Genomic DNA, 25,059 nt, shown 5'->3' on the forward strand with positions numbered 1-25,059 from the left:
AGCAGTTTTCTCAGGCTGCTGGCCAGACCATTGCAAATAATACAAGAAAAATAATAAAGCACCTTTCCTTTTCACCTCTGCTTACAAAAACCCCCAAATTTCTTCAAGGTTGTGTTTTTGATAGAAGCAAGGTGTTCTAATGGTCCTACAGCAAACTGCAGAATTGCTAACTACGCAATGAAACGCCAGGGATTCGCACTCAAATACTTCCAATACTGTCTACGTTTGGCATTCCATGGAATACGCATGTCATCTGGTAAAAACTCGGAAGTGATGGGCGTTAGCGTCTCGGTAAGCGTTTGCTTTTATTTAGAATTTTATGCTGCAAAACTTGCATAACAGACCAGGAACTTCTTATCACTTAGTTAACATAATGAACATTTAAAATGCAGTATTTCACAAAAAAATAGCTTATCTGCTATGAACATGAACTAAGTTCTCAAATTTTCTATCAATTATAAAGTCAGGGAACTATACCTGTTAAAGTGCACATTTTACATTCAGCATTAAAATAGATAAGGCACTTTAATTATTAAAAGATAAAACTGTTATTAACAGGGTTAAGCAACTTGATTAAAATAAATGGATAACTACTGCTCGTCTGCATTGTAGATGATGATTTTTTCCTTCACCAGAACAGCAATCTCTGCAGGGCAGGAACACTGAAAGAAATGACTGATCCCCCTCCAATATTTACTGAGTAAATAAAAGCAACAACAACATAGGAACAAGCAGGGTTTTTTCTGTTCTGTTAAGCATGGATGACAGCACCTCACGTCCCAGCTCAGGTTCTTACCAAGACAAAAATCCCGCTATGTTGCGGGCTTTTAGGAAACACAAAATCTGTATTCAGAATATGAACGTAGGAAAGTAACACTGCATGTCTTCAGACATGTATCAAGAGGCCCAATTTTAGAGAAGTCCTACATACAAACACCCCCGTATAAGTTTCTAGGGAGATAACACAGGCGGCAACGAGGCCAGAATAGGAATTGGATTCTGCAGTTTCTATAAACATAACGGTCTGTTTTGTTTGCTGCATAAAGGGGTAAAGCAATGCAAAAGAACAGTTAACTTGGAAGAAAAGCTTTCTTCTATAGTTGCAAGAGTCCTCTTTGTTTACTTGCGTCAGGTGTCAAGTGTTAACTCCATATGCAGGTGAATTTGGAAATCGTATTTCAAAGGCCCCAAGAATTTTTAAAAATAATCATGCAAGTCCCCTTGAAGAATACACAGTTGAACATTTAGGACAAATTAGCAAGGTGTAGATCCGAGTAACTCTTCGACTTCCACACAGCTCAGTGTTCCGATACTTATTGTTTGTTGTGTCAAAATACAAAACCTGTTCTGTTATTCACTTGTACGTTGTAGGAAGCACTGCACAGGACCAACACCGAGAATAACCTGTGTTCAGTAAAAGACTTCACCTCCACCTTCAGCACTCTGTATTCTTTTTAACCTCTGTCTTCAGCACGACATCAATTTCTTCATAAATAGCTCTGAAAGAAGAGGGACAGGGCAAGTCCTACATCACAGCTGTTTCATTTTGACAAACACACCTATGAAATCCTGCCCAAGCATCAACTGCCAAGAGTTTATAGTGTTTGCCTAACCAAGTAGCATCAGTTGCAGGATGCCCAGGTTTCCATGGAAACAAAGAGCCAATCCTGCGGTGCGTCTGTGATTATACATTTAACGAGATATCTCTGGACATTGCCACTTTTGATGAAATAAATTTGGGAACAGGACTGCAAAACGCAAGTGACATGCATACTGCGTGGCATGCAATTACTGCACTAGTTAAAAAAAATAAAGCTTTGTTGAGATTTTTCTACCTCAGAATTTGATGGTTCCTCAGAAATAAGTTTTGTGTCGATGGCTCAAATTTTTTGCAATTTACTGGTAGAAAGGAGAGTCCTGCCATCCGTTTAGTTTCGTATTAGTTTTCTGTCTGACTATTTGTAGCTTGTACTTAAATTGAGGATTTTCTTGATATGCAGTAGAACAACATTCTTAACAATCACGATTGCTGTGAACAGGAATTACTTTGGTCGCCTTGCTCCAGAACTACCTGTGTTGAAGTGTCAATCAGCTTCCTCCACCAGGACCCTTACCATGTTTTATTCACCTTTTCATATCACTGAATAGGATTTTAGTAAATTGTTTTTGACACAGCATTACTCCACCATTTTTACAGATGCCGTTCAATGAACCCACTATAGGAGTTTATTCCTTAATTGGTTACGCCAGAAATATTGGAAGAAAACTTACAAAATGCAGCCGCTCTCATTTACATTAGCGATCCGGTTGGTCAGCTAACTCAGCCTAAATAGCGCGGTCTGTTTTCTCACTCAGAAGACAGAGCCATGTCAGAAGCCTTCTTGCCTTTGGCACCTAAGAAAACTGTATATTATCTATTTTAAAAGTTACTTACTCAGTAGGAGCCAAGGGATCAAATTCCATTATCTCATAGTAATGAGGTGACTGTGACTTGTTCTTTGATGCAGCTGAAGAATAAAGACAGGCAGATAAATCCAGATTTAAATGTAAATGAAAAGCATGCTTACTCCATGTTAATTTTTTTTGTATCTTCCTGAAAGTAGCAGATTATCTCCTATACATCTAGTTGCTTTAAATGCTAAAACGGACAGACGTGTCTAAGAGAAGCCATGAGCAATATGGTATTTTGTCAATGTTTGTTGCTGCTCCTAGTCTTTAACAGCCATTATGTAAAGCCCTTAAGTTCTAACAAGAAAAACATATCTCCGTGAAAGTTAGGTGGTCTGCAGTATTTCTTACCTGCTGGTGACGGTCCATTTAATGATGTAGTATGTCCAGTCTGCAGATTTACTGGATTCAGAGGCACTGGACTTAAAAGAGTTGCCAGCTAAGGACATCAAGCAAAACAGTGCATAAACAGGTTGTTCTATGAGAACTGGTTTGACTTAACTTACGTAACTGGCGACTTATCTTTAGACTCTCAGACTATAACAGGTAGATTCTAAGGTCAACAGTTATTAATCTAATCAATCTCCATTCTCCACAAAAAGTTCAAAACATCTTTTAGTGTTATCTATAGCACATTTGTATAATTTACTTCTGTGTAACTTGTTACATTACACAGACTCAAACAAAGACCGCACGGGTATCTGCTTTTACTTGCGGTTTAAAATAGGGAATATGCGTGTGTGTTTGGGGGCTGCTTCTCATCTTTTCTGTTTCATACTGCCTACCACAGAATAGCATTCAAATTCATAACATTACCTCAAAGCCCCTTCATATTCTTTCCATTCCTTCTGTCATGGGTGTTTTGCCTGCAGCATATGCCATTTGTCCTACACTGTGCTTGATTTTTAAGTGTTTGGGGTTTTTTGTTTGTGTGTTTTTTGGTTGTTTTTTTTTTTCCCCATATCTTATTTGAGATAGGAAATACACCAGAGTAAGATAACAGCAGCAGGAGGAGATCTCAGCTTGCTTCACACAGCAACAGATTAAACACAAATAATACAGCAACTGCTTTTTGCAGACTCCCCTGAGATTGTGCCGGACCCAAGAAAATATGCTTTCATATTAGCATCTGTGGTATCAAAAGAGGAAAGCTGGCCTGGTCACCAAATACAGAGTGTTCCCTGATGTATGGAGAAGGGCCACGGAATAGATCTTTTCATCGCATTTGGACAGTAGTCAGGGTAAATCCAAACAGTTCTCATTTTGACAGTTGCCAGCAAAGAATCACTATTCTGAACATGAGCGTTACTCACATTGCTATATGAATGTCCAGCTGGGTTGCTTACACTATTGTTTTGTGCTTCAGTTGCAAATCTAAGAGAGAGTAAGACATTGAAAGTAACTGAGAAACTATCAAAACTGTATATTCCGATTGTTACATTATTTTTTTTGTTGGTCTGTCTTTACCTTATGTCACAACTGAGAGCAGCAGGGGCAGGTGGGCCAGTGTCCCATTCACATAAAAGGCAGGGAACTACAAGGACACCTCTCCTATCTTAAACTCTTCTTACTGACCCGTACAATTCATCTGCTTCTCCCTTTCACTGCAGCATTGGCAACACTCAAGCAGAAGGTCATATATCTCTGAAGTATGTTTTGACCGTTGAGATAAATTTATGTCTATGACTAAACAGTGCTGCAGGAGTAGTGTATTTTTAAGCATGCTGAGCAATGTCAAGCACACAGGTAGTTTTCACTTGTTTTACTGGACTAATGTGTAAAAGTAGTAAATCTGTGTTCTCAGAGCTTGCTATAAACTCATTAGATGAATTACAGAGTACTAATACCTCTGAAGATCTGTTATTTGTTACCATTTCTTAACAAGAGATTACTCACAGGAATTGCTGAGCTTTTGTAGTAGTTGCTAAATCTAGCTGTGGATAAATTGATGGATGATGCCTGTTTTTATCTTCAGGGTGTGCAGACATGCAATCTGAAATTCAAAACGATAATTAATGATCATTTAAACATTATTAAGCAAATGTAGTTACTTGTACTGTGAACACTGAAAGGGTAAAGTTTTGTTTGGAAGGCGTATAAAGAATCTGAAATGAATTGCTGTTTATCACATGAAAGGCAAAATTTTAATAACTCTGAGAAGGTTTTAGATGCAAAATATATTTATCTCCTTAAAATGTCCGAACATCATCAGTAGTGCTATACATGGTAGATACCACTTAAAACTCCTTTCACTATTTCTAAAAGATTAAAATGGAATTACAGGCATTTACTCCTGGGAGGACATTCACACCTTTAACTTCCGTATACGGACACCCCTAGAGTGGATAAAGGAGGGGCTGCTGCAAACAGTAATTCAGGGTACCGAAGTTAGGAGCTTTACTCACTCCTCTGACTATGAAAGTCCAAAGTTAGCGGAGATGACTACCTCTCCCAAAGTGAACGGTTTCTAACACCAAGTGCCTCCTGAAAAAACTTAGGAAATCAAGAGGGTATGAGAAAAGCGTATCTGTGCTTCTTTCTTCCAAGCCTACAGAACAGGCAACTACCACAATGTTTTACAGGCTTCATTGTAATAGAAAACAGAGCATGTTCTACTGTTCAAATTTAAGTAACAGGGGAAAAAGATTATTGCTTCCGCTGTACGCAAATTGCAGGGAACATTATACTATCTTACTTTTTTTTTTCCCCTATGTACACACATCAATTCTCCTTGTAAGGAGATTTAAGGAACATCCTTAAAGTTAAGGAGTATCTTTGTTTTCTTTCTTACAAGGGACTTCTTGATTCCTCCACTAAGCTCTTGTTGGTTTGCTTTAGGAAACCAGACTGCAAGGGCAACGTGCACTCATCACTTACTGAGGCCTGAAGGAGACACTGCAGAGCCAGTTTGCACCACTGTTGACACAGGAGATGGAGAATCTACGGAGAGGTCAAGTAGGTCACTTGAGGGAGCAGATGGCTGTTTCCTGTACAGCTTAACATTTGAAAAGGAATAAAGTTGTTTGGGGTTTTTTGTTTTGATTTGTTGTTTTTTTAACAAGGAACTTGTATAGTTTTAAACAAATTGCTGTTTTCACAGAATAAACTTTTAAAGTCATAATATTAAAAATTGGCAAGTATGAAAGGAGGCCAGGATTTCTTTTTTTTTGGTGTGAAAGATAGCTAATGAAACAAAAAATGCTTTCCAGAAAAGATCAGTTTCAGCAAGGCTGCCATTTCAAAAAATTAAGGAAAACAATTCCAAAGTAGGAAATAGAACAGACTCAATTCTAAAAAGCAATCGCGAGCTTGTTTAGCTGCAGGTTTGATATCAATCTTCTGATTGATCCTGTACAATTGTTTTCATACTACTTATTTGTGTTATTGAGATTTGATACATACTTAGGAGACTGATTTTTTTCAGTCCTGTTTTGGATAGGAAAAGTTCAAAACCACAACAATGTTTCTTAGGACACAGAAAAGGGTTCCCTTTGTTTCTCCTGTGAATGTGTTAGAATTAAAAATGTAGCCAACCAAAGATTTTAATGAAACCACATGCTTGAATCACATCTGTTTGGTCACACCAGATTAAGAAAAAGAAAAAAGATGCATTTCAAACTTGGAGACTCCTGAATAATATAAAAATGCACAGACTGCACCATTTGGACTATTAACTAATCCAGCAGTGCATCCATCAAGCAAAAACATCCACCTGCATAACCAGAATCTAGTAATAGTGGCTTTTCAAGAAAAACAAGATTATCTTCTACCTTTTTTTAATAATTGTCAGCTGTATTTCAGCATTCACAATGCAGTCATTTTCATATTGAGTCCTAGATGACTACACAATTGTGGCTTAGCAGAAGCTGAAACATGCAAAACTACTTTGGGCAATGTAATTAATAGCCATAATTATCAATCAAGAAAGGATAATAATTGAAGATTTGCTACAAGCCATTATTCACAATTCAGAAAAAGCTTTACCTCAGAAAAAGACATCAGTAATAGCGAATTCTGATAGTGTAACAGTATTTCAGTCTACAAATGCTTAACAGAGAACAAATGAAAAGAAACATTATGGTTCCTCATTTTGTATATGGCAGATAATAGTGCTTAGCTGTAGAGGTAATAAACCAGCATTTGAATAGATCTCTCTCTCTCTCTAATTTTTCCTGACCAAGCTTCCATCTTAGATTTGGCATTATTTGCTACTTTAGTTACATGAATTTGCATGAAATTCTGCAAGTGAGACTTCAGAAAATCGATAAAGAGTAGTATCAGCCTGCTGTCTCCTGTACCTCTCAACTAGAGAATAAAATCCTGCATATATCAAAAGTGTATTTTTCACAATGAATGAAAAAGGAATGTTTACAGTCCTGCAGTTCACGAGTTCATCTATAATTACTCACCTCTGTGCGTTCACGTTGTATTCTCTGATTCTCCAAAAAACGAACTCTGTTTCGAGAGAACCTGTTGAAGTTGCAGAGTTAAATGTTCATTCTGACATTTCTGTGGTGTCATTCATAAGAATATGAAACCAGTTATAATCAAAGTTTGATTATCAAAAGACTCCAGAGGCGCCAGACAAGCACTACAGGTGCTTTTCTCTGGGGCACTTGTCTCTGCACTAGCAATTTGACTCGCTCTTCTCCAGGGCTGTGGTCCCCCGATCACCTACACTAACACCAGTTAGTTTGTTCTTGGGTTCACTTTTGGAAACAGCCATCTGTTTCTTCCAAAACAAAACCAAGGCACAGCTGACAATAAAGTTTGCCTCTGTTCGTGCCAGATAGGTAACTACGAACACGCACTGTGCCAAACCCGGCTCCTTCTGACCAGAACACTCTTCCAGCTGAGTCCCAGGAAGCCTTCTGTCCTCAGAGGTCCTCGCACTCCCCCATGCCATCTCAGGACAAACCACACGCCTATTCTGGGACACAGCCCTCATTAGTTCAGGCATTTGAAATAATTTAAAAAAAGGAAACCAGAAAAATTTACCTGCATAAGTATTTATGTACTGGGAGTCACAACAGTGCTACGCTGGGTCCAGAGGAGACCCAGTCAAGTGATATTCAGCATCCATAAGGTCAACCCGTTTCAGAAGTAAAAGCCCTAAGTGGTGTAGACATGAGACTGTCTGCACAACTGCATTTGCTCTTCAGGGTTACCATACTGGTAAGGCCCACAAAGAGAGTATATATGCAGGGAGGAACAGAAGAAAAAAATCTCTCCAAGTGCAGAACATATTTATTTATCTGAAACACAGGAAGAACCGAAAAGTTGCTAGAGCCACTAGAGGGAGTCATCGATACGTAGATGAGGCCAGTTTATTGCACAATGGCGATTGCTCCTGATTTAATTTGGACTCTACATTAATAATCAGAAACAGAGAATGCAGTATGACTTGTCTTCAAATAATACACGTAGTATGAAACAGATACAGCTAGTTAAAATCAGTTTGTCCTTTACACATCTCATTGTTCAGAGGGAGTTCCAAAGAACAAATCTTCTGCAACAAAAATCAACCAAATACATTTTAATACTTATCTAAAGTGCAATGCATCTGCACCCAGGAAGACTCATTACGTATAAACCATAACATTGTAGTACTAAAACGCAGTAGTTTTCTGTCCAGTTTCACAATGGCCAATTAATTGCTCATTCAATCACCAGGTGAGTCTTTCATAAGGAATTTATTGAATTATACCCACAAGCTACTATTCATAGCTCAAGAGGTTCTTGGCCTTGCCAGTATTAATCAGTCATAACAAAAATGTAAGCCCACATCTGACATGGATGGCTAGTTCCTGTTAAACCATAGTACTCTCCATGAGTATACTCTCTCTGATATTTTGGGGGATAATACTAGAATTTTGAGTTAACAATTAATTTCAGTTTTGCTAGCATCTAGTCATGCCACCAATGACAGACAAATACACAGGATGCCAATGCAAGCACTGCAGTGCTTCCATGTGTGAAAGGAAAACGTTGTCTGCTGTAAGACAAGCAGAACAGCATGTTTCAATCCAGTTGAGAAAAGCACGCGACTCTCTTAAGCATGCAATGAGGCAGAATGCTATTCCATGGCCGATTTCTGCAGTAAAGCTGTCAAAGTTGTTTAGAAAGGAGAACAAGTATTCTTTCCTGGAAGCATATACACTTAGCAGAGATAAGGACCATCACCAGTACCAAAGGGTTTGTAGCAGACTGATGACAAATTCACTGTGCAGTACCGAAAAGGAATGTTAAATTCCAAAGTGATTTTTGTTTACATGCCTCCATCTGATTTCCTGTCTATGCTGTTAACTTGTTTTATCTCATTCTAATGATTTTCTGACTACCTTTATGAACCGTTTCTGAAGCGTTTAGGGGAAGGCAAATACGTAATTTTATCTTTTTGCAATCATGTTTCTTTTCTGGATTTAAGGATAACATCTGTCTCCTTGTAGAGGATCAACATTAGATGTAGGGACCGTCTGGGTCCATTAAGCGTGCTTATTCAGTTAGGATACCAAACGTGAGGAGAGAGGCCCTGTACTTACCTTTCATGTCCCAGGAGGACATTATTCAGATCTTCATTTACTTGTATTAACTCCACTATCACATCTTCATTCTCCACTGTCACCAACAATTCCATGATCCTCTCCTGCATCATCCGACAGGTCTTATACAGTTTCTGCCCGAGGCAGAGGAAAAAAAAAAAAAATCATAACTGTGGTCTCCCAATTTGTCAGTTCTGGAGAAGAACGATAAGACACTTGAGCACTGCAGACTCACGGCTAACATTACTTAATTTATACAAACCGCACGCATACCAAACATTGCAAATAGCATAATTTTCATGTCTTTGATCTCTGCAAGGCAGGCTGACAACTCCTATCATCACAGCCAGCACTTCTACCCCTACCCAATCCCTACCCCTTGACCCACCTTTATTTCTAAAGTCATATCTGTCTCTAAAGTCTAAATTACAAACTGCAAAAGACCGCTCTGGGTGATGCAGAGCAAGTTTGATTTGATTTTGCTTGAAGCTGATTAAACTCAGCAGGATATTTCGCATGCGATGTAATGGATGTGATCCTGTTCAACGTCTGCCTGAAGGAAAGACAATAGTAGTCTAAAGGACAGAAGTGCTCTGTGACACAAGTCGCCAGCTCTAACTTTTCCCCTAGGTGGGGAAGTTTGGATACACTTTATCTATGAGCTTTTTGAGAAAGTAACACAAACCTAGCAGAATCAGCTGATAGGAGGATTACGAGAGTTTATTGAGCAGAATTTTGCATTATTGCTGGTTGAAATGGAAGACAGTTTATTTATATTCCTCTCCACTGCAGATTTTGCATGTTCAAAGAAACAAATTCTTTAGCAACAGGAACTTCAACTCAGCCAACATTTCCCGCGCCCCCAGTGCATTTGCAAATGGGGGCTGGCTCCGCTTAAGAAAAAAATAAAAAAAGGAGAGGGAATTGTATTTGCACACTGCTATTCAGAAATTGCTCTGGTATTATTTTCAAAGTGATCTGATTTTTCCTCAAAAAACATATACTTCACATAAATAAATACATGATTTTATGTATGTAAAAAGAAATTTTGCACCCCTTTGCCAAGTCTGCATAAGGATTACAGAGTACTGTGCCTTTCAGTACTGTATCTTCATAGCCCAGGATAAAACATACACAAATGTATTCAGTTTAATGTCTGTAATTAAATTTAAAACCTTCCCAACTCCACACTTCACTATCTGATCTGCATTTAAAAAAAACACACATGTATTTCTTACGACTCCGTTACACAGGCAGACTAGCTCCTTCGTAAATATCAATATTCAATAGAGAAGGAAATTGAGGCACTCATTTCAAGCACGGATTTGCTAGGCTTTGCTCCTACCTACAATGACGCGTGCACTGTTACATTTTGAAAACTGGAGTGTTACAATGATGGACTACCAGCTGGTATAACAATCAGCAGTGATTCCAATGAATTTGTGCTAATTCTCACCAGCTGATGATCTGGACCCAAATTCCTGCATGCCCATCACGTATGTCTATTCACTATCCAGTACAAAAGTTTGTTACTCTTTGTGGCTGATACTGAGCTTTAGCTATTCTTTAACTACTGTTACCGGTCAGCACAGTATTTCAAGTGAGATCTGCTATCTTAAGCCTTGTCCAAAACCGGGTGGAGAAAGGGAGGAGCCTAGCCACTAATGAAGCTGCAGAACTGAAAATATGTTGCACTGAAAGTTTACCCTGTTACAGTTTTTATTGAGAGACTCCAGATGATCAGAAGGACTGAAATTAATGTCTCCAACTGACTCAAAGCCTAAACAAGCAGCTCTTTTAATAAAGGACTTTGTTCTCTGACCACAAAAGCCTAATCCAAGCAATCCAGGTAGAGCTACAAACAAAAGGGAACATTAAACATTGTTAAAAGCACAGGCTGGCCATGCTTGATGCTTTATACCACTCAGTGCACAGGGGGAAAAGAACAGAAAGAACAACAGTGAAATTAACATAGAAGGAATGAGTTTTTAGTTACTCTCCCACAAATGGGAACTCCACACCCTGCCCTCAAAGTTTTGCCAACAATTTTATTACTGGGAGCAACCTAATCTGTGTGCCCACATGCAGAAGGGCCATAGCAGGAGGCAGGAAATGAAAGACATGCTTTTCCTGTTTCACAACCAAAGACACTTACCTCGTCATGGACTGGACAGAGGTGACAAGCATATTAAACCAGTGTATTCTCCTACCTGGGGTATCTTTCACTGGTTGGTTAAATCATCAAGGCCAGTTTGCACCTTGGCAACCTCCCTGGTGGCAGTACCACTACAGAAGAAAGTATCATTCACAGAAGAGCCACAGATTAGCTGGCGGTGTCCACTGCTGGAACAACCTATACTCAATCCTTTAGTGCAGGCAAAGCAAGCCCTCTGCAATCTATTGCAACAGCCGTTTGCCTTGCCTGTGTTTAAAGCCTACTCTGCTCAGATCCTCGCTTCACAGGCCCTTCCTCCTTCGACTTACAGCTCCACAGATCTCTGCAAAACAGACAGTGTCGGAGGTGCGAGGAATTTCCAGGGGAGCAAAAACCACCGAGAGCTTGTGTCTGTCTCCTGTCTGGTTCCCCCAGCCCAGCAGCGCTGCCTGTCCTTACAGATGAGAGACTGTAGCAAGCTGCTGCTCTCTCTCCATATCTCACCGCCAGTTGTGAGTGAGCCAATCCATAAATGGACACAGCTGAACAGCACAACCTTGAAGGCAAACCAACAGCACCCAGTAAGGGTTCCTTGCAAAGGAAAAATTCTCCACTGGGCACTTCTCCACACTGAAGTCTTGCAAAAAATAGATCAGTTCTCCAACACATTTAATGCTGACGAGTTACCAAAAAAGCTTCCTCATCATAGAAGTTCCGACGTAAGTTTAGAAACAGAAGGATGCGATAAAAGATTTTAAATCCTTGCGGACAATATGAAACAGAAAAATGTCCATTGACACAGGTCACTATTGAAATGCTAAAGTAATACTGCATTTTTAATTTCTAAAATAGAAAATACAGCACAAGCAAGTAGAAGAAATGACATCACAGAAGGAAGAATGTCTGCACATTCACTGTCAAATTTAAACTGGACTACTGCAATACACTTCCTTCAGGCTACACCTTAAGAACACGTGGATTCATCTATAGCACAGCAAGCTCCCAGTCTTTGAGGTCACGCACATAAAATCAATGCTTCATATTCTTCACTGGCCTTCAGTCTGCCTTTAAGGTACTGGTAATGACAAAGAGAGCACTGAAAACTCCAGGACGGATATGAGAGACTGTGTCATCACCTATTTTCCCACAAGGCAACTGCGTTCAACTGGAATGTTCTTGGAGCTGTTTGACAGAACATGCTTAACAGAGAATGCTCCATTATGAAATTCCTTTGCCCTTGGAATTCCCTAGAGCTTAAATTTGCATTGCAAGCTGTATTGTCCTTTCCTGACTATCTAGATATCAGGGGAAGGTGACAGGAGAAAGCTGAGCAAAACCAGAGATAGAAACCCATTGTTGGATTCCATTTGGCAATCTAAATCCAAATGTTACAAGGAAGGATACAACACATTTTAAAATCAACTTTGACAAAACCAAACCAACAGCTCCTACCAGTGAATTATTGCATACCTGTAAAAGATTCATATCATCTGGATTTTCAGAGCCAGGAACATTTTCTTTTAATATTGATGACATGACTCTCACATTCATTTTTGCCATATCCAGTTCGCTGTACAGTTTCCCAATCTGTTGAGTTCAACAGGACAGAATATTGTGTAGGTGAACAGAGTGAGCAGAATAATTCTTACCTCTAATACATACTTTCTTCCCCACTAGGTACAATATGGACCTAGTTAGCATTACTTTACTCTGGTGACATGCCATGAAAAAGAATGGAATTAGCTCAGCTTTTATACGTGCAATCAAACTAAGATCCAAGTCTGATAGTACTACTCCTTTTCCTTACAGTTAATCCCTCTCACAGACGTTACTGTTACTCTTTTTAGTGACCTACGGGCCAAGCAGGAATAGAGGTGAACTGTCCTCTCCTTTCTGCTTTTTAGAATAAGGCTTGCGTGAAGAGATTATACAGAAGTAAGTTTGGCTCTCTCACTTATCTTTGAAGTAATCTTTATCAATTTGCATAACAACATCGTAAGAGATCATTAGATATTCTCATGCTTGAGTAAATGATTCCACTTTCTGGTTGGGGTATAGCCTAGCATTTGTTGAACTCCGTTCTGCCTACTTTGCTTTGGCACACCACCATATAAAACATCTTCAGGAGAACGAACCTAAAACCACGAATATAGAACTATGCCACTTGAACCGATGGTCCCTTCCAGTGGTCTATGCACCCATGTTGTCAAAAATCACACATTACCAGTACATTTCAAGTGGATCTGCCCTCCTCTAAACCTGTAGTACTGCACCTGCTCAGGAGTCAACAATAATGTCGGGCCTGTGGGAAGAGGCAGTAAAGAACGTTTTGCAGGATTAGCAGGAGATGGTGATGACTTTGTAGAAGGCTGAGATGAAGTCTGCAGAAAGACAAAAGAGCAGAGCTTGGGTTTAACGCAAGAATCGAAGCAGACATCCAGATGAGAGAGCTACAAAACATCTTTGTCAGACCAGACAACTGGGCATTAGCTTTCTGATAATCAGTGCTCCCACGGAATTTGTTGAGCAAGGTCTATTTACAAGAATAAATCTAATGGCTATTTTGTAATGAAACGAGACTTAGAATTCAGGTATCTTTTAAATGGGTTTGCAGGTAAATTCCACCACAGGATAAAGGGGGAATAGCTAAGAACAGGCTAGCTCCCTGAGCTCTTAAGCCATCTAACAGCCAAGAGTCCTTCCCAAAGTGCCACTGTGATTTTACAGTGAAGGATAGTTTAGAATGTGATCAGACTTGGAAGCAATGGAAAGGTTGGGGGGTTAAGTCCGGGTCTCTGCAGAACATGAACTACAAAGGCCTTCTGGATCAAAAATCTGGAACACTTCGTCTGCAGAAAGCTTCACTTGCACTGCATTTGAACTGACTGCTATCAAAAAAATCCAAATCCAAAACCCAACCTGCACAAGACTACACACTTCAAGTCCTTCACTTCCTAGAGACTGAGCTAAAAATTGTGTTCAGGTCTGCTGTTGCTGAGATCAACAGAAGGTTTGCCACTGATATTAATTGACAGATCCATGTGGTAGACAGATTTGTCTCTACTGTACTTGGTGAGATAAAAAAAAGATTGTCTATTGTAGAGCGTTCTCCACACAGCTTGTTCAAACAATCTTTACATACATAAGCTTTTGTACACTCCACTACTCAATCATCAAATTAAACTCAGGATAGATCTGAATCATTCTGGTCTGCACTGATTATAGGCATCTAATTCTGCAATTGCAAGGTTCCACCCAGCAGTGGATGGCTTTAACTCTTCCCAAAACTCTTGTGGAAATTCTTCTAATAGAAAAAAAAATCTGGAAAGAACGGCTTTAAAACATGTACCGTATTTTCAGCTGATGTCCAATGCTCAAGCCATACTTATACTTAATGTCCTAGATGCTACACAATGATACCTATGACATATGCTTAACTAATATTTATTGTGTCCAAGCTATGCAAACAGCTGGAGAGATATATAGACAACAATCTTTTCTTATAGATTTCTACCTCTCTCGGTTTAATTTTAAAGATAGATAATGCTCATAATTCTGAACAGCACGTTTTCGTGAAAATCTTGCTCATTTCAGTTGATGCTTTCAGAAGTTGACACGTTTGGAGCACTCAGCTCTCATTCATTTTGAGGTAAACAGCGTGCCCAAATCCTTTGCACACTTTGAAAGTCTCAAGAGAGATGCTTCCTTTTTGAGAATGTATCCACTAACCTGTGGTTTGAAATAAAATAAACAAACTATTATATAGGCCAGCTTTCTTTGTTGTTATCTTAGCTGTTATAATTCAAACTGATTCCTGCTCACATGCTTAAGTAGGTTGGTCATATTCTGCCCTGGAGCATTTAAATAAAAAAAACCCGCAAAACAAGCACACCTTCTTTGTCTACAGAGTTCATACAATTAACACATCCTGCTTCTGATTTACAATGGTTAATGAAGTATCCTTGTGTATCCCCACCTTAGGTCCCCCTCTGCTGGCGTCAGGAGATGGAAACTCCACTCCTTTCTTCAGCAATTCTAGATAAACTTCTTTTACTTCGCTCACATCCACCATTCCTTGGAAACCTCGGGCCCATGTCTAGTTTTGAAATAACAGGAACAATAACAGTCACAGAAATGGACAGTCAGTGGGTCAGACAAGCGCTTCTAAAACACATGGTACTAAAAGCAGGTCATTCCCTCCATCCACTCCAGCTAACTCCATTCAAAGCAGCAGGAACCACAAAAGCTCCAAAGTTACCTCTCATCCTGCTTGCTAAGTGCAACCACAGAGGGAGCACATACACAAACTGGGAGAGGAATATAAATGGTGGAGGTTGACAGTTTTCCAGTTCTCTCCCTTCGGCTTCTGTATGCATGAAGCAGGAGCAGCAAGAATACAGTCTGCTTTAGGAATAGGTTCCCATGAGTATGTTACAGTACAGAAGCGGGCTGCATCATTAAATGTTTACCATACAGCAGAGACACACGCTTACTGTTTACTCTAGACTTACCATGATAAAGGTCAAGATTTTCTCCTGCATGTCAATCGGCAGATTGTATCTTGGATTCAGTAGTTTCACCAGCTTGTCTTTACAGAAATCTTTCTTCACAACTAGAGACTGGAATCTTGGGCCACAGTTCTCTACACACATGTCAAGCAGCTGCACACACAAAACGCTTCTGTTACAGAGGTACTAGGAAAAACCACCCAACTTGACTGCTTTTGTTTCCTTTTGTTTAATTTGTTCCGAGGTGTTATGGGGAAGAGTACAAACGGATATGAACAGATTTTTGCCAGCTATCTCACCAGAATGTCTGATGAGGTTACTACAGGGAAACAGTAGCTCACCGTGTGCACTGTTATACCTACGCAATACAAAATGAGATGTGTTAGCCGGAGTTATACTATTTTTAACAGAGAAGTATGGTCACACTTGTTTCCATGTCATAGCAGTTACGGAACATACGGTACCGTAACAGCATGAAATCTGTCCATAGCTTAAAAAACCCAACTTGTACAGATTCAGTAGTAGAATTAATTCACTGCTTAGCACATAGGTACCCTGGTCTGAGAGATTCTAAAGAGCTCTACAAGAGAAGAAAATAAGATTACTAAATGCCTCTCTTCTGATCTGCCCTGTGAGAGACTAATGAAAAAATAGAAAAGAACAAATTCAACAACTTGGAGTACAATTTCTCTATGCATTTTAAAGGTCAGATTGATTTGAAACAGAAGAGGTGAATTGTTCCAATTGTCCGATTCAGATTCATCTTCACAAAGTAAGTCTACTTCCAAAACTCTGCTTGGAATGCTCAGGGTAGGATCCCTGCAAGCAACGTGTCTGCCCTATCAAATATAGCAGTATGCGATAATGACATAATACTGCTCCCTTGTACACCTGGAGGTGGCTGATTACAATTCCCATTTTACAGCAGAGATATCAAAAGCTGTCACTACGTCCCAGTGTTGTGGTTTAACCCCAGTCAGCAACCAAGCACCACCCAGCCGCTCGCTCACTCTCCCTCCCAGTGCGATGGGGGAGAGAATTGGAAGAACAAAAGTAAGATAACTCGTGGGTTGAGATAAGAACAGTTTAATGATTGAAATAATAATAATAATAATAGTAATTAAAAGGAAAACAACAAAATGAGAGAGAGGAACAAAACCCAGGAAAAGAAGTGATGTGACCACTCACCACCCGCCGACTGATGCCCAGCTGGTCCCAAAGCAGCGGTCACTACCCCCCGGCCAACTCCCCCCAGCTGATATACTGAGCATGACGTTCCACGGTATGGAATAGCCCTTGGGCCAGTTTGGGTCAGCTGTCCTGGCTCTGCCCCCTCCCAGCTTCTTGTGCACCTCCTCGCTGGCAGGGCATGAGAAGCTGAAAAGTCCTTGACTAGTGTAAGCACTGCTCAGCAACAACTAAAACATCAGTGTGTTATCAACATTATTCTCATGCCAAATCCAAAACACAGCACTGTACCAGCTACTAGGGAGAAAATTAACTCTATCCCAGCCGGAACCAGGACACCCAGTCACCTGAAATCAGGCCAATACAAGTCTTGATAGGAAACTGGGGTCAGTCAGATCAGGTGCAGAATCAGACACAGAACTCATCTTGCCTGGCTCAAATCTGGAGATTGACCATGGGACTACGATGCCCCATGCAGAGAAAAACAGTCACTCTTGTGCTTTTTGCTCTTCAACCGTATCTTTACTTTCCCTCCCAATTTAAGAGGTAAGATGGAAAGGTGAAAGCAAAGGGTAGAAATTAACATAAGTTTGCAAAATCTCATGGTTCAAGACAAAACTTCCCCCGAATCATGCAATAGACAGGATATATTCTCAAAAGGATACACAGATTTTAAAGGACGCTATTCTAATCTTGATAAAAGTAGATTAAATATACTTTCCTATTCTGAGCAGACTATATTTGACTAAGTTGAAATCATTTTAGTAACTCATTTTCTAGCCTCAGGACATGGGGATTTTTCTCCCAGTGTGATGGGGAACTTACGGGAGAAGAGGTTTAAAACCGGAAGAAAATATATTGCTGAAATGAAAACAGGGTAGAACAAAGACACTGGCAGACTGCCATGCAAAAAACTAACTCAGAGATAATTACAAAAAAATCTTGGCTCGAATAATTATTTTTCATTTGAAAGAGTACATGAAACATATGCTAATAAGCTAAGTCATTTGCCTGTGCAGTACTTCAAAGATGGTCTGTGTAAAACATTTTCAACCCAGTGCATGGGAAATTTGGTATGCTACTCCCTATTATTAATTCCCTACTTAAGAGACTGAGTATTTACCCTCTGAATGAAAGTACTGAACTAATGGGCTAGATCCTCCACTCAGTTACACCAGTACAGCCCACTCAGAGTGAAACTAAGCTGGTGTATAAAAAAAAAAAGAACTTGACTCAATCATTCTTAACTGGACCACTCATGAACAAGCCACTTTCATGCTAATAACACCTTTCATTAGAACTTCAGTATGGTTATTTATCATTGCAAATAGGACTTCACCTTCCCAAGCAGTTCCATTGGAATGAATAGATCCAAGGTGGCCAAGTCAACCACTGCTCCACATAGCACAATGGAATCTCAATAGAAACATGTTTTAATAACAGAACGGGCAAATTAACTTCAACCAAACCATTAAACTTCCTCTAAAAGACAGGCAAGACCTGAGAACTGTTGGAATTGACAGAGCTGCTATGTTCCAGGCTAGCTGATACCAGACATTCAGCTGAGAAGAGATCTGCGCTGAGCGAAAAAGAGGGCAAATTGCACAATCAAAGCCCTCTGGTTCACATGACAGCAACACAAAACTAAAACGATAAAAGGCATCTGAATAGAGGTGAAGACAACGTGTAAGGCAGAAGCAAAAAGGGGAGAAGTTGGTGGCGATAACGAAGTCAACTACATTCCTTATCAATAGACCTCACTCAGAATTCAGTAGGACTATCTGCTCCTCTAAAGCAGCCAGGTATGGTCTATAAAGCTGTAATAAATGGACGTAGGTTGCGATGGATAATTCTCAGACCTAAGGTGAATGCAAGAAAACACAGATGAACAGTTTGCTTCTTCATATTTCTGACAAGTCATCAATCCATCTCCAGGATTACACTCTACTAAACATATACTGATGTCTATGCGGTAGAGTTTTTGAACAGCAAGACACTATTTCCAAGTGCCAGCATTTAAAAAGAAACCTGTATGAGCAGCTTTTTCAGCTGCCATTCATCAATTACAGCGTAGAGGCTATGTAGACCTTACCAAGATTCTGCATTTCAAAAATATTAATTTTTCAGAAGTCTTGAATTTTTCAAATGATATATATAAAAAACATTGAAATATGGACTTCTTTTGCTCCCACTCAATATCCTTTTCTTTTCCTCTTTGCCCATATATACCATAAAGTGTAATAAAATTGACTAGGATGTAATAAAATTGACTAGGACTTTTTTGACTGAGGAGCTGGAGTGCTCCCTCGTGTTTTTGTTTTTTGGATCCTCTGCTTTGTGAAATGTTAATTTAACAAAGGAAAATCTGAAGGCCACATCTGCCATGCTAAATTGTTTTTACATCTGAAAACTTACAGAATATTAAAAGGAAAAACAGAAAAAATCCTAAGGCAAAAAAACAAACTCCAAAATTTAAATCTAACCAATGACTTCCTTTAAAATATTTTCCAATGTAATGTGGAAATGAAACAATAATTCCATCTGAAATTTCTGCCCGCTGCTTTGTATGTAAGAGTGTGTGTGTGGACCCAGGTACAGAGAGGGACACATTCAATAAGCTACTTCCCCATGTGCTGTTCAGTTCCTGAGACCTTACAGGCATCAGAACTGGGGCAATGCAGTAAACGCTTTACAAAACCAAGGGGGACAACTGACCAGGTGTCTCAGCATTCACTACGTAAACAGTTTACGTATCCAAAATCTATTAGTAATAAGAAGTCAAACAACACATACACACTTTATTGGATTCCTGCCTAAAAGTTCTAATCCTCTTCACTCTGATTGCAAAATCACCACTGCCAAGCCTGATCTCTTGGCTTTATCAAAGGCTGTGCATGAAGCAACTTCTGGCCTGACACATATACACCTCCATCCGCGTGACTTCACCAGCACCGGGCAACTTCAGTAGATCGGAGTACATGAAGTCAAGCCATAGCCAACACATTATACAGCTGGCACTCACCCTTCTTCCTCCAAATAAATAAACAAACATCTATGAGCCAGAAAGAGGAAGACACTGTTGAGATTTAACAGGTCTCGATGACGGAATCGGGGCTAACACATGCAGTCCTGCTACTTCAGATGACGACTTTCACATTTCACTCTGTGTGTATTCTCTGGGAATAAGCTCCTTAAGCAGTTTCATTAGAAAGATTAAATTCCAGAATTTCAAGGTTGAGTAAATAAAAGTGGATCAAAGTACATTTCAAAAGAAAAGTGATTTGTAGATCTGTTGCCTTCTTAGTTGTATCTAATGTAGGTAGGAGAGAAAATCCTTACAACTCCTGTTGCACAGGGAGGGGGGGCTTGTGTTTCGGAAAAACAGGAATGTTTCAATTCCTATTTGCAATGATTTGCTGTTCTAATTTAAACATTTCAAAATGGGAAATAGGAACAATTTCATCAAGGCAATCAAGAACCCAAAACAGAAGATACAGCACATAGAAAGACTGATTTGGGAACAAAGGAGTTAAAAGTCATAGATGGTCAGCAATGAGGTCATCAAAGGAAAGGTTTTACACATGCTAAACTGATGGCAGTACTGGTAGAAAATCAGAAAAAGGAAAGGAGCCAGGGGCAGAGGGAGAGGCAAAAGATGGAAGATCACACATAAGAACAAAAGCAGGAAGAGAGAGAGAGTTGGAAGAAAGGCTGGCATTTATTTAAAAAAAAAAAAAAAAAGATTAAGGAACTAAGGGAGAAGAAACCTGCAGTGAGAAAACAGAAACTGGGCCAAAAGGATGTGATTGCCTGGCAGGCACAGTTACATGTGTACATGTGAGTGGGCGAGAACAGACATGGAGAAAGGGCCTCAAAGGGCAAAGAGGCTGTGAGAACGTGTTGAACTACAAGCACAACTGAAACCCGGTACACACTCCATCTATGAGCAAATACAATGAGCTTCCAGGTCAACGTGATACAGCTCTTCCTTGGACACACATGAAACAAGATCCTTTTCCCACTTTTATGGTCTTAAGAGCTAACCTATAGTGTCACCTTGGGTATATCTGCAGAGTAAATATCCAAAGAAAGGCTCCTAAATCTAAGCACTGGTTATCATAACTCCAGCTGACTGCGTCAGATATTCAGAAAAGGACCCAGGTGCGCAAAGACTGTAGGAGAAAGCAAGCAGATCTGATACAGGGATTGCAATTACAGTGGAATTACAGTGTTTCTGTTATGCAAACACATAGAACACACAAAAAGGTGACTCATGAGACAGTGGAGGAGGAGGAAGCCAGGAAAGAAGTGCGGAAATGGAATGAGCTGAAGGTATACATCAGTATGTTTAACACATTTATCTGCATCTCTAACTTGTCAGGAGACACTTGGGCAATTGCTAAGCGACCTACAATTCGACACTATCAATCACCTATCTTCCTTCATCACTTCTCAGCACATATAGATATAGATAATGATTTTGCACAACAAATACCAAACCCATGAGTAATAGTACTCAGAGTGCAATGCAGACAGGCCTCTACAACCTCCAAAAAGGAAATAAATGGTGAAGAAAATACTTCTAGACAAATAATGAAAGACACAAATCCCCAACAACTTAAAATACGAATGGCTTGATTCTTCTCACAGTTTGACTAACAATAGTCCAGAGTAATTCAACTCTGGACTTAACGTCAGTGTTCGGAGCCTCCTGCTACTGCCTACGTTATCAGTGTACTGATACAGAGAACAGAGAACTATGTTAACATACTCCATTATATCTTAAACCGACTGAAGTCACAACACTTCCCCAAACTCTGGGGTAGTTCAGAAACACTGTCAGACTCTAGAGGCCAGGTTATCTCAAATGAGGATATTCCCAGCCACTCCAACCTTTAGTCATAACATCTGAACCTTATGTGGCTTACCCTGTGTCTTGCTCCCTTGCTTAACTCACCATTGTCACCCTTTCATTCAAGTTTCTCATTTATATGCAATAACATTTACCTTTACAAAACAGGTATCGCACATTCCACAACACTGCATACCATCCTTAGTTTAACTAAGATCAGTACCACAAGGTGAGTAATAGAATGGTCAAATGTAGCTTTTATGTGATAGCCCAACCTCCATATCTTTCACAAACAGGTGGGGCACTCACAGAGGGACAGTCACTGGAGTAAATAAGAACTATATCATTTTTACGTAGTACAGGTTTTAAAAAAAAAAAAAAGCAACAATAAATATGAGAATTTGCGTCATCCAGGACTCTATGGAACGCCAGCAGACCTTCTGATCTGCACTGTGGTAGCGCCGTACACACAAACAACAAAGAAAACATCCCGGAGAGTTGTGTCAGTGATAATTTGCATGCCACCTTATCGTTTAAAATGTTTTCCTCCTTAGTGTCTAATTAATATAAATATAGCTGTACTTACAGACAGGGTAAGCCTGATTTCCTTATGGTTACAGTTTTTTGAAAGCTTTTTCTTTAGCGCTTTAACTGCATCTTTAGGCCTGTGACAAGAAATTAAGTAGAAAAAGTTACCAGTGAAGTTGGATGAAGTTATGAGCTAGAAAAACAATCTAAGAGCCAGAAGTACCGGCCTGAGATACGGGACCAAATTCATTACACCCACTGTACTGCGTTCAGCTCTGGGGTCCCCAAGATAAGAAGAACATGGACCTGTTGGAGCGAGTCCAGAGGAGGGCCACAAAGATGATCAGAGGGCTGGAGCACCTCTCCTTTGAAGACAGGCTGAGAGAGTTGGGGTTGTTCAGCCTGGAGAGGAGAAGGCTCCAGGGAGACCTTATAGCAGCCTTCCAGTACCTGAAGGGGGTCTACAAGAAAGCTGGAGAGGGACTTTTTAGCAGGGCCTGTAGTGATAGGACAAGGGGTAACGGCTTTAAACTGAAAGAGGCTAGATTTAGATGGGATATAAGGAAGAAATTCTTCACTATGAGGGTGGTGAAGCACTGGAACAGGTTGCCCAGAGAAGCTGTGGGTGCCCCCTCCCTGGAAGTGTTCAAGGTCAGGTTGGATGGGGCTCTGAGCAACCTGGTCTAGTGGAAGGTGTCCCTACTAGATGATCTTTAAGGTCCCTTCCAACCCAAACCATCCTATGGTTCTATGAAAACTAGAGCAATTGCCCCATTGATTTCAGCAAAATCACTTCAGCATTGAGCTAGGGTAACAAAGCAGTGAATTAGGTTTATTACTGCAGACTGCGCATTACTCCAGAGACTTGTGCAGAGAAATAAAATTATTCTCCTCTGCAGAGTCTCCTCCAAAATTATATTTCACCGTTGTACACTAGATTTACTTATCTAGCTTTTACTGCTACAAAAGGGAATAACGATTGCCAGCTGTATCAAGAGTTGACTGGTACCTATTTTTCACATATGATGCAATTAAAAAATATTTTCCTGGGAGTGCTGTCAGGAGTAGGGGTGTCTTGGCTAACTTCCAATCTTATAATTGCAGGATGCTTTTAACTCATCTGAGTAATTACCATGTACGGATGGACAACCCATTCTACCCCAGAGATAGGGGCATTTCTAGCCTAGTCATTTTGATTTCTATATATACACCCCATATCTTTTAACTATCTATGTAGGAGGAAAAGGGTGGAAGACGGTATCTAGCTTATCACATGTGGAAAACAGTTTTGCCTGGTTAACATGGGCTATCTATAGCATACTATTATTAGGGCCAGCTCAATGCTCATGATCAACAAAAACAAGATGTCCTAAAGTGTCTTTAGGATCTCTCTAGAATCTAAGATGGAGCAATAGAATGTTTCAATAAGAAGAAAAGAAATCTTTGTTGAAAATATTTCAAAGTCAATGAAATTAAATGGGTATTTACCATCACCGCATTTTTCAGTTTGAAATGTTGTTGTACTTCATCAGAAAAAAAAGAAAAGATTTCTCTATTTTTTTTTTTATCCTATGGCAACAGAGTTGCCATACCCAGTCATACCAGTAAAGCATCGAGTCAAAACAGAAGCGATGGATGGGCGCACAAGACGGGAGAGGAAAATTTTCCCTTGCAGAAAGTTATACTACTATTCCACTCTTGCTTCTTGCTCTCTCTGAAGCATCTGGAAATGCTCTGGTCAGGAGCTGGATATTGCATTAAAATAACCATTTGCCTAATTAGATACAGCAGTTCTGCTGTTCCTAGTATCCTGTTACAGACCGTGACTAGTAGCAGTTGCCTAGGAGGAAGTTATAAGGAGTTCCTCTGTAAGCATAAGCTGTGCACAAGAGGAAGCAGTTTATTAAAAAAATCTCTGTTGCGTAGAAGCTCCACAGAAAAATGAATGCCGGGGGTCAAAGCATGCTGTTGCTTATGGCAATGACCAGAAGGGAGTTACCGCTGACTTTCCAAGCTCTAAGAGCCACAGGTGAGAGTGTGAGATCCGAAAAAACAAGAGGAAGGAAAAGCTGATATAAAAGAAGGTACTTGTGCAGAAACTAAGGCATACCTCATTCTCCTGGAGAAAGTTCTCCAGTTGGTGTTAAAATATGCCACTGCTAGCAGCGAGTCCTTGCAACGCACTGCTGAGAACAAATTTCCTTCTCCACCTTTTACAGGTGGGAACAAGGAAGCACAAAGCAGCAAGTGGCTGAGCAAACCAGGAGATGGCCGTTTGGTGCAAGAGGCCACCTCTGCCCCGGGAGCCCCGAGCACACACATCGATACGATGGATCCCACCGAACAGAAACCCAGCCAGCGCTTCACTCTTCCGCTGTGGTGTAGGTTGGCTGAGAAATTGCATAGTGGGGAACTCTAAGTTAAAAGCACAGAGTTTTAAATAGTGTTGTAGGCAACCAAACGCTCAAGGTCTTCTTCCAGGCTGGGTTTTGCAGAGCACGAGGGTACCCGTTCAGCCTGACAAGCAGTACAGGTTATGCGAAACACATCAGACTTGGGCGAGAAACCTGTTATTGCCTTTCTCCAACGCTGTGGGGAAAAGCCTACAAGGCTAATCCCTGCAAGTCCTGACGGCTGAGCAAGAGGCGCCGAGACAGGCAAAACTCTTCCCTAGGAACCAAAGATACCCGCTCCCTGCTGCTATTTCGTTTTGGGTAACTTTACATATGCATCATACGCCGACTGCTCGATTTTGCCCTGCCCTCGAGCAACGCTGGTGCTGCCTCTGTGATGAAAACCCGGCTGCTCGCATTTCCCACAGGCGAAGAGGGCAGGTCA

The 25,059-nt window shown here is 40.3% G+C and overlaps 1 protein-coding gene across 1 annotated transcript in view; it reads right to left on the reverse strand.

Moving 5' to 3' along the window:
* Positions 1–1,425: 1,425 nt before the first annotated feature.
* The window catches only part of TOM1L1 (target of myb1 (chicken)-like 1), a 68,814-nt gene continuing 45,180 nt past the window's right edge, over positions 1,426–25,059 (reverse strand). The window contains exons 2-14 of the mRNA XM_009323720.1: positions 22,280–22,358; positions 15,657–15,806; positions 15,122–15,241; positions 13,419–13,526; positions 12,616–12,732; positions 8,991–9,124; positions 6,858–6,918; positions 5,326–5,443; positions 4,345–4,441; positions 3,762–3,822; positions 2,800–2,887; positions 2,435–2,507; positions 1,426–1,499 (exon numbers count right to left, since the gene is read on the reverse strand). Of these exons, the coding sequence (XP_009321995.1) occupies positions 1,436–1,499; positions 2,435–2,507; positions 2,800–2,887; positions 3,762–3,822; positions 4,345–4,441; positions 5,326–5,443; positions 6,858–6,918; positions 8,991–9,124; positions 12,616–12,732; positions 13,419–13,526; positions 15,122–15,241; positions 15,657–15,806; positions 22,280–22,358 (1,270 nt within the window). The 3' untranslated portion in view covers positions 1,426–1,435. The remainder of the gene's footprint in view (positions 1,500–2,434; positions 2,508–2,799; positions 2,888–3,761; positions 3,823–4,344; positions 4,442–5,325; positions 5,444–6,857; positions 6,919–8,990; positions 9,125–12,615; positions 12,733–13,418; positions 13,527–15,121; positions 15,242–15,656; positions 15,807–22,279; positions 22,359–25,059) is intronic.

The sequence above is a fragment of the Pygoscelis adeliae genome, unplaced genomic scaffold (genome assembly GCF_000699105.1).
Source record: "Pygoscelis adeliae isolate BGI_AS28 unplaced genomic scaffold, ASM69910v1 Scaffold75, whole genome shotgun sequence".
In the NCBI taxonomy this organism is placed as follows: Eukaryota; Metazoa; Chordata; class Aves; order Sphenisciformes; family Spheniscidae; genus Pygoscelis; species Pygoscelis adeliae.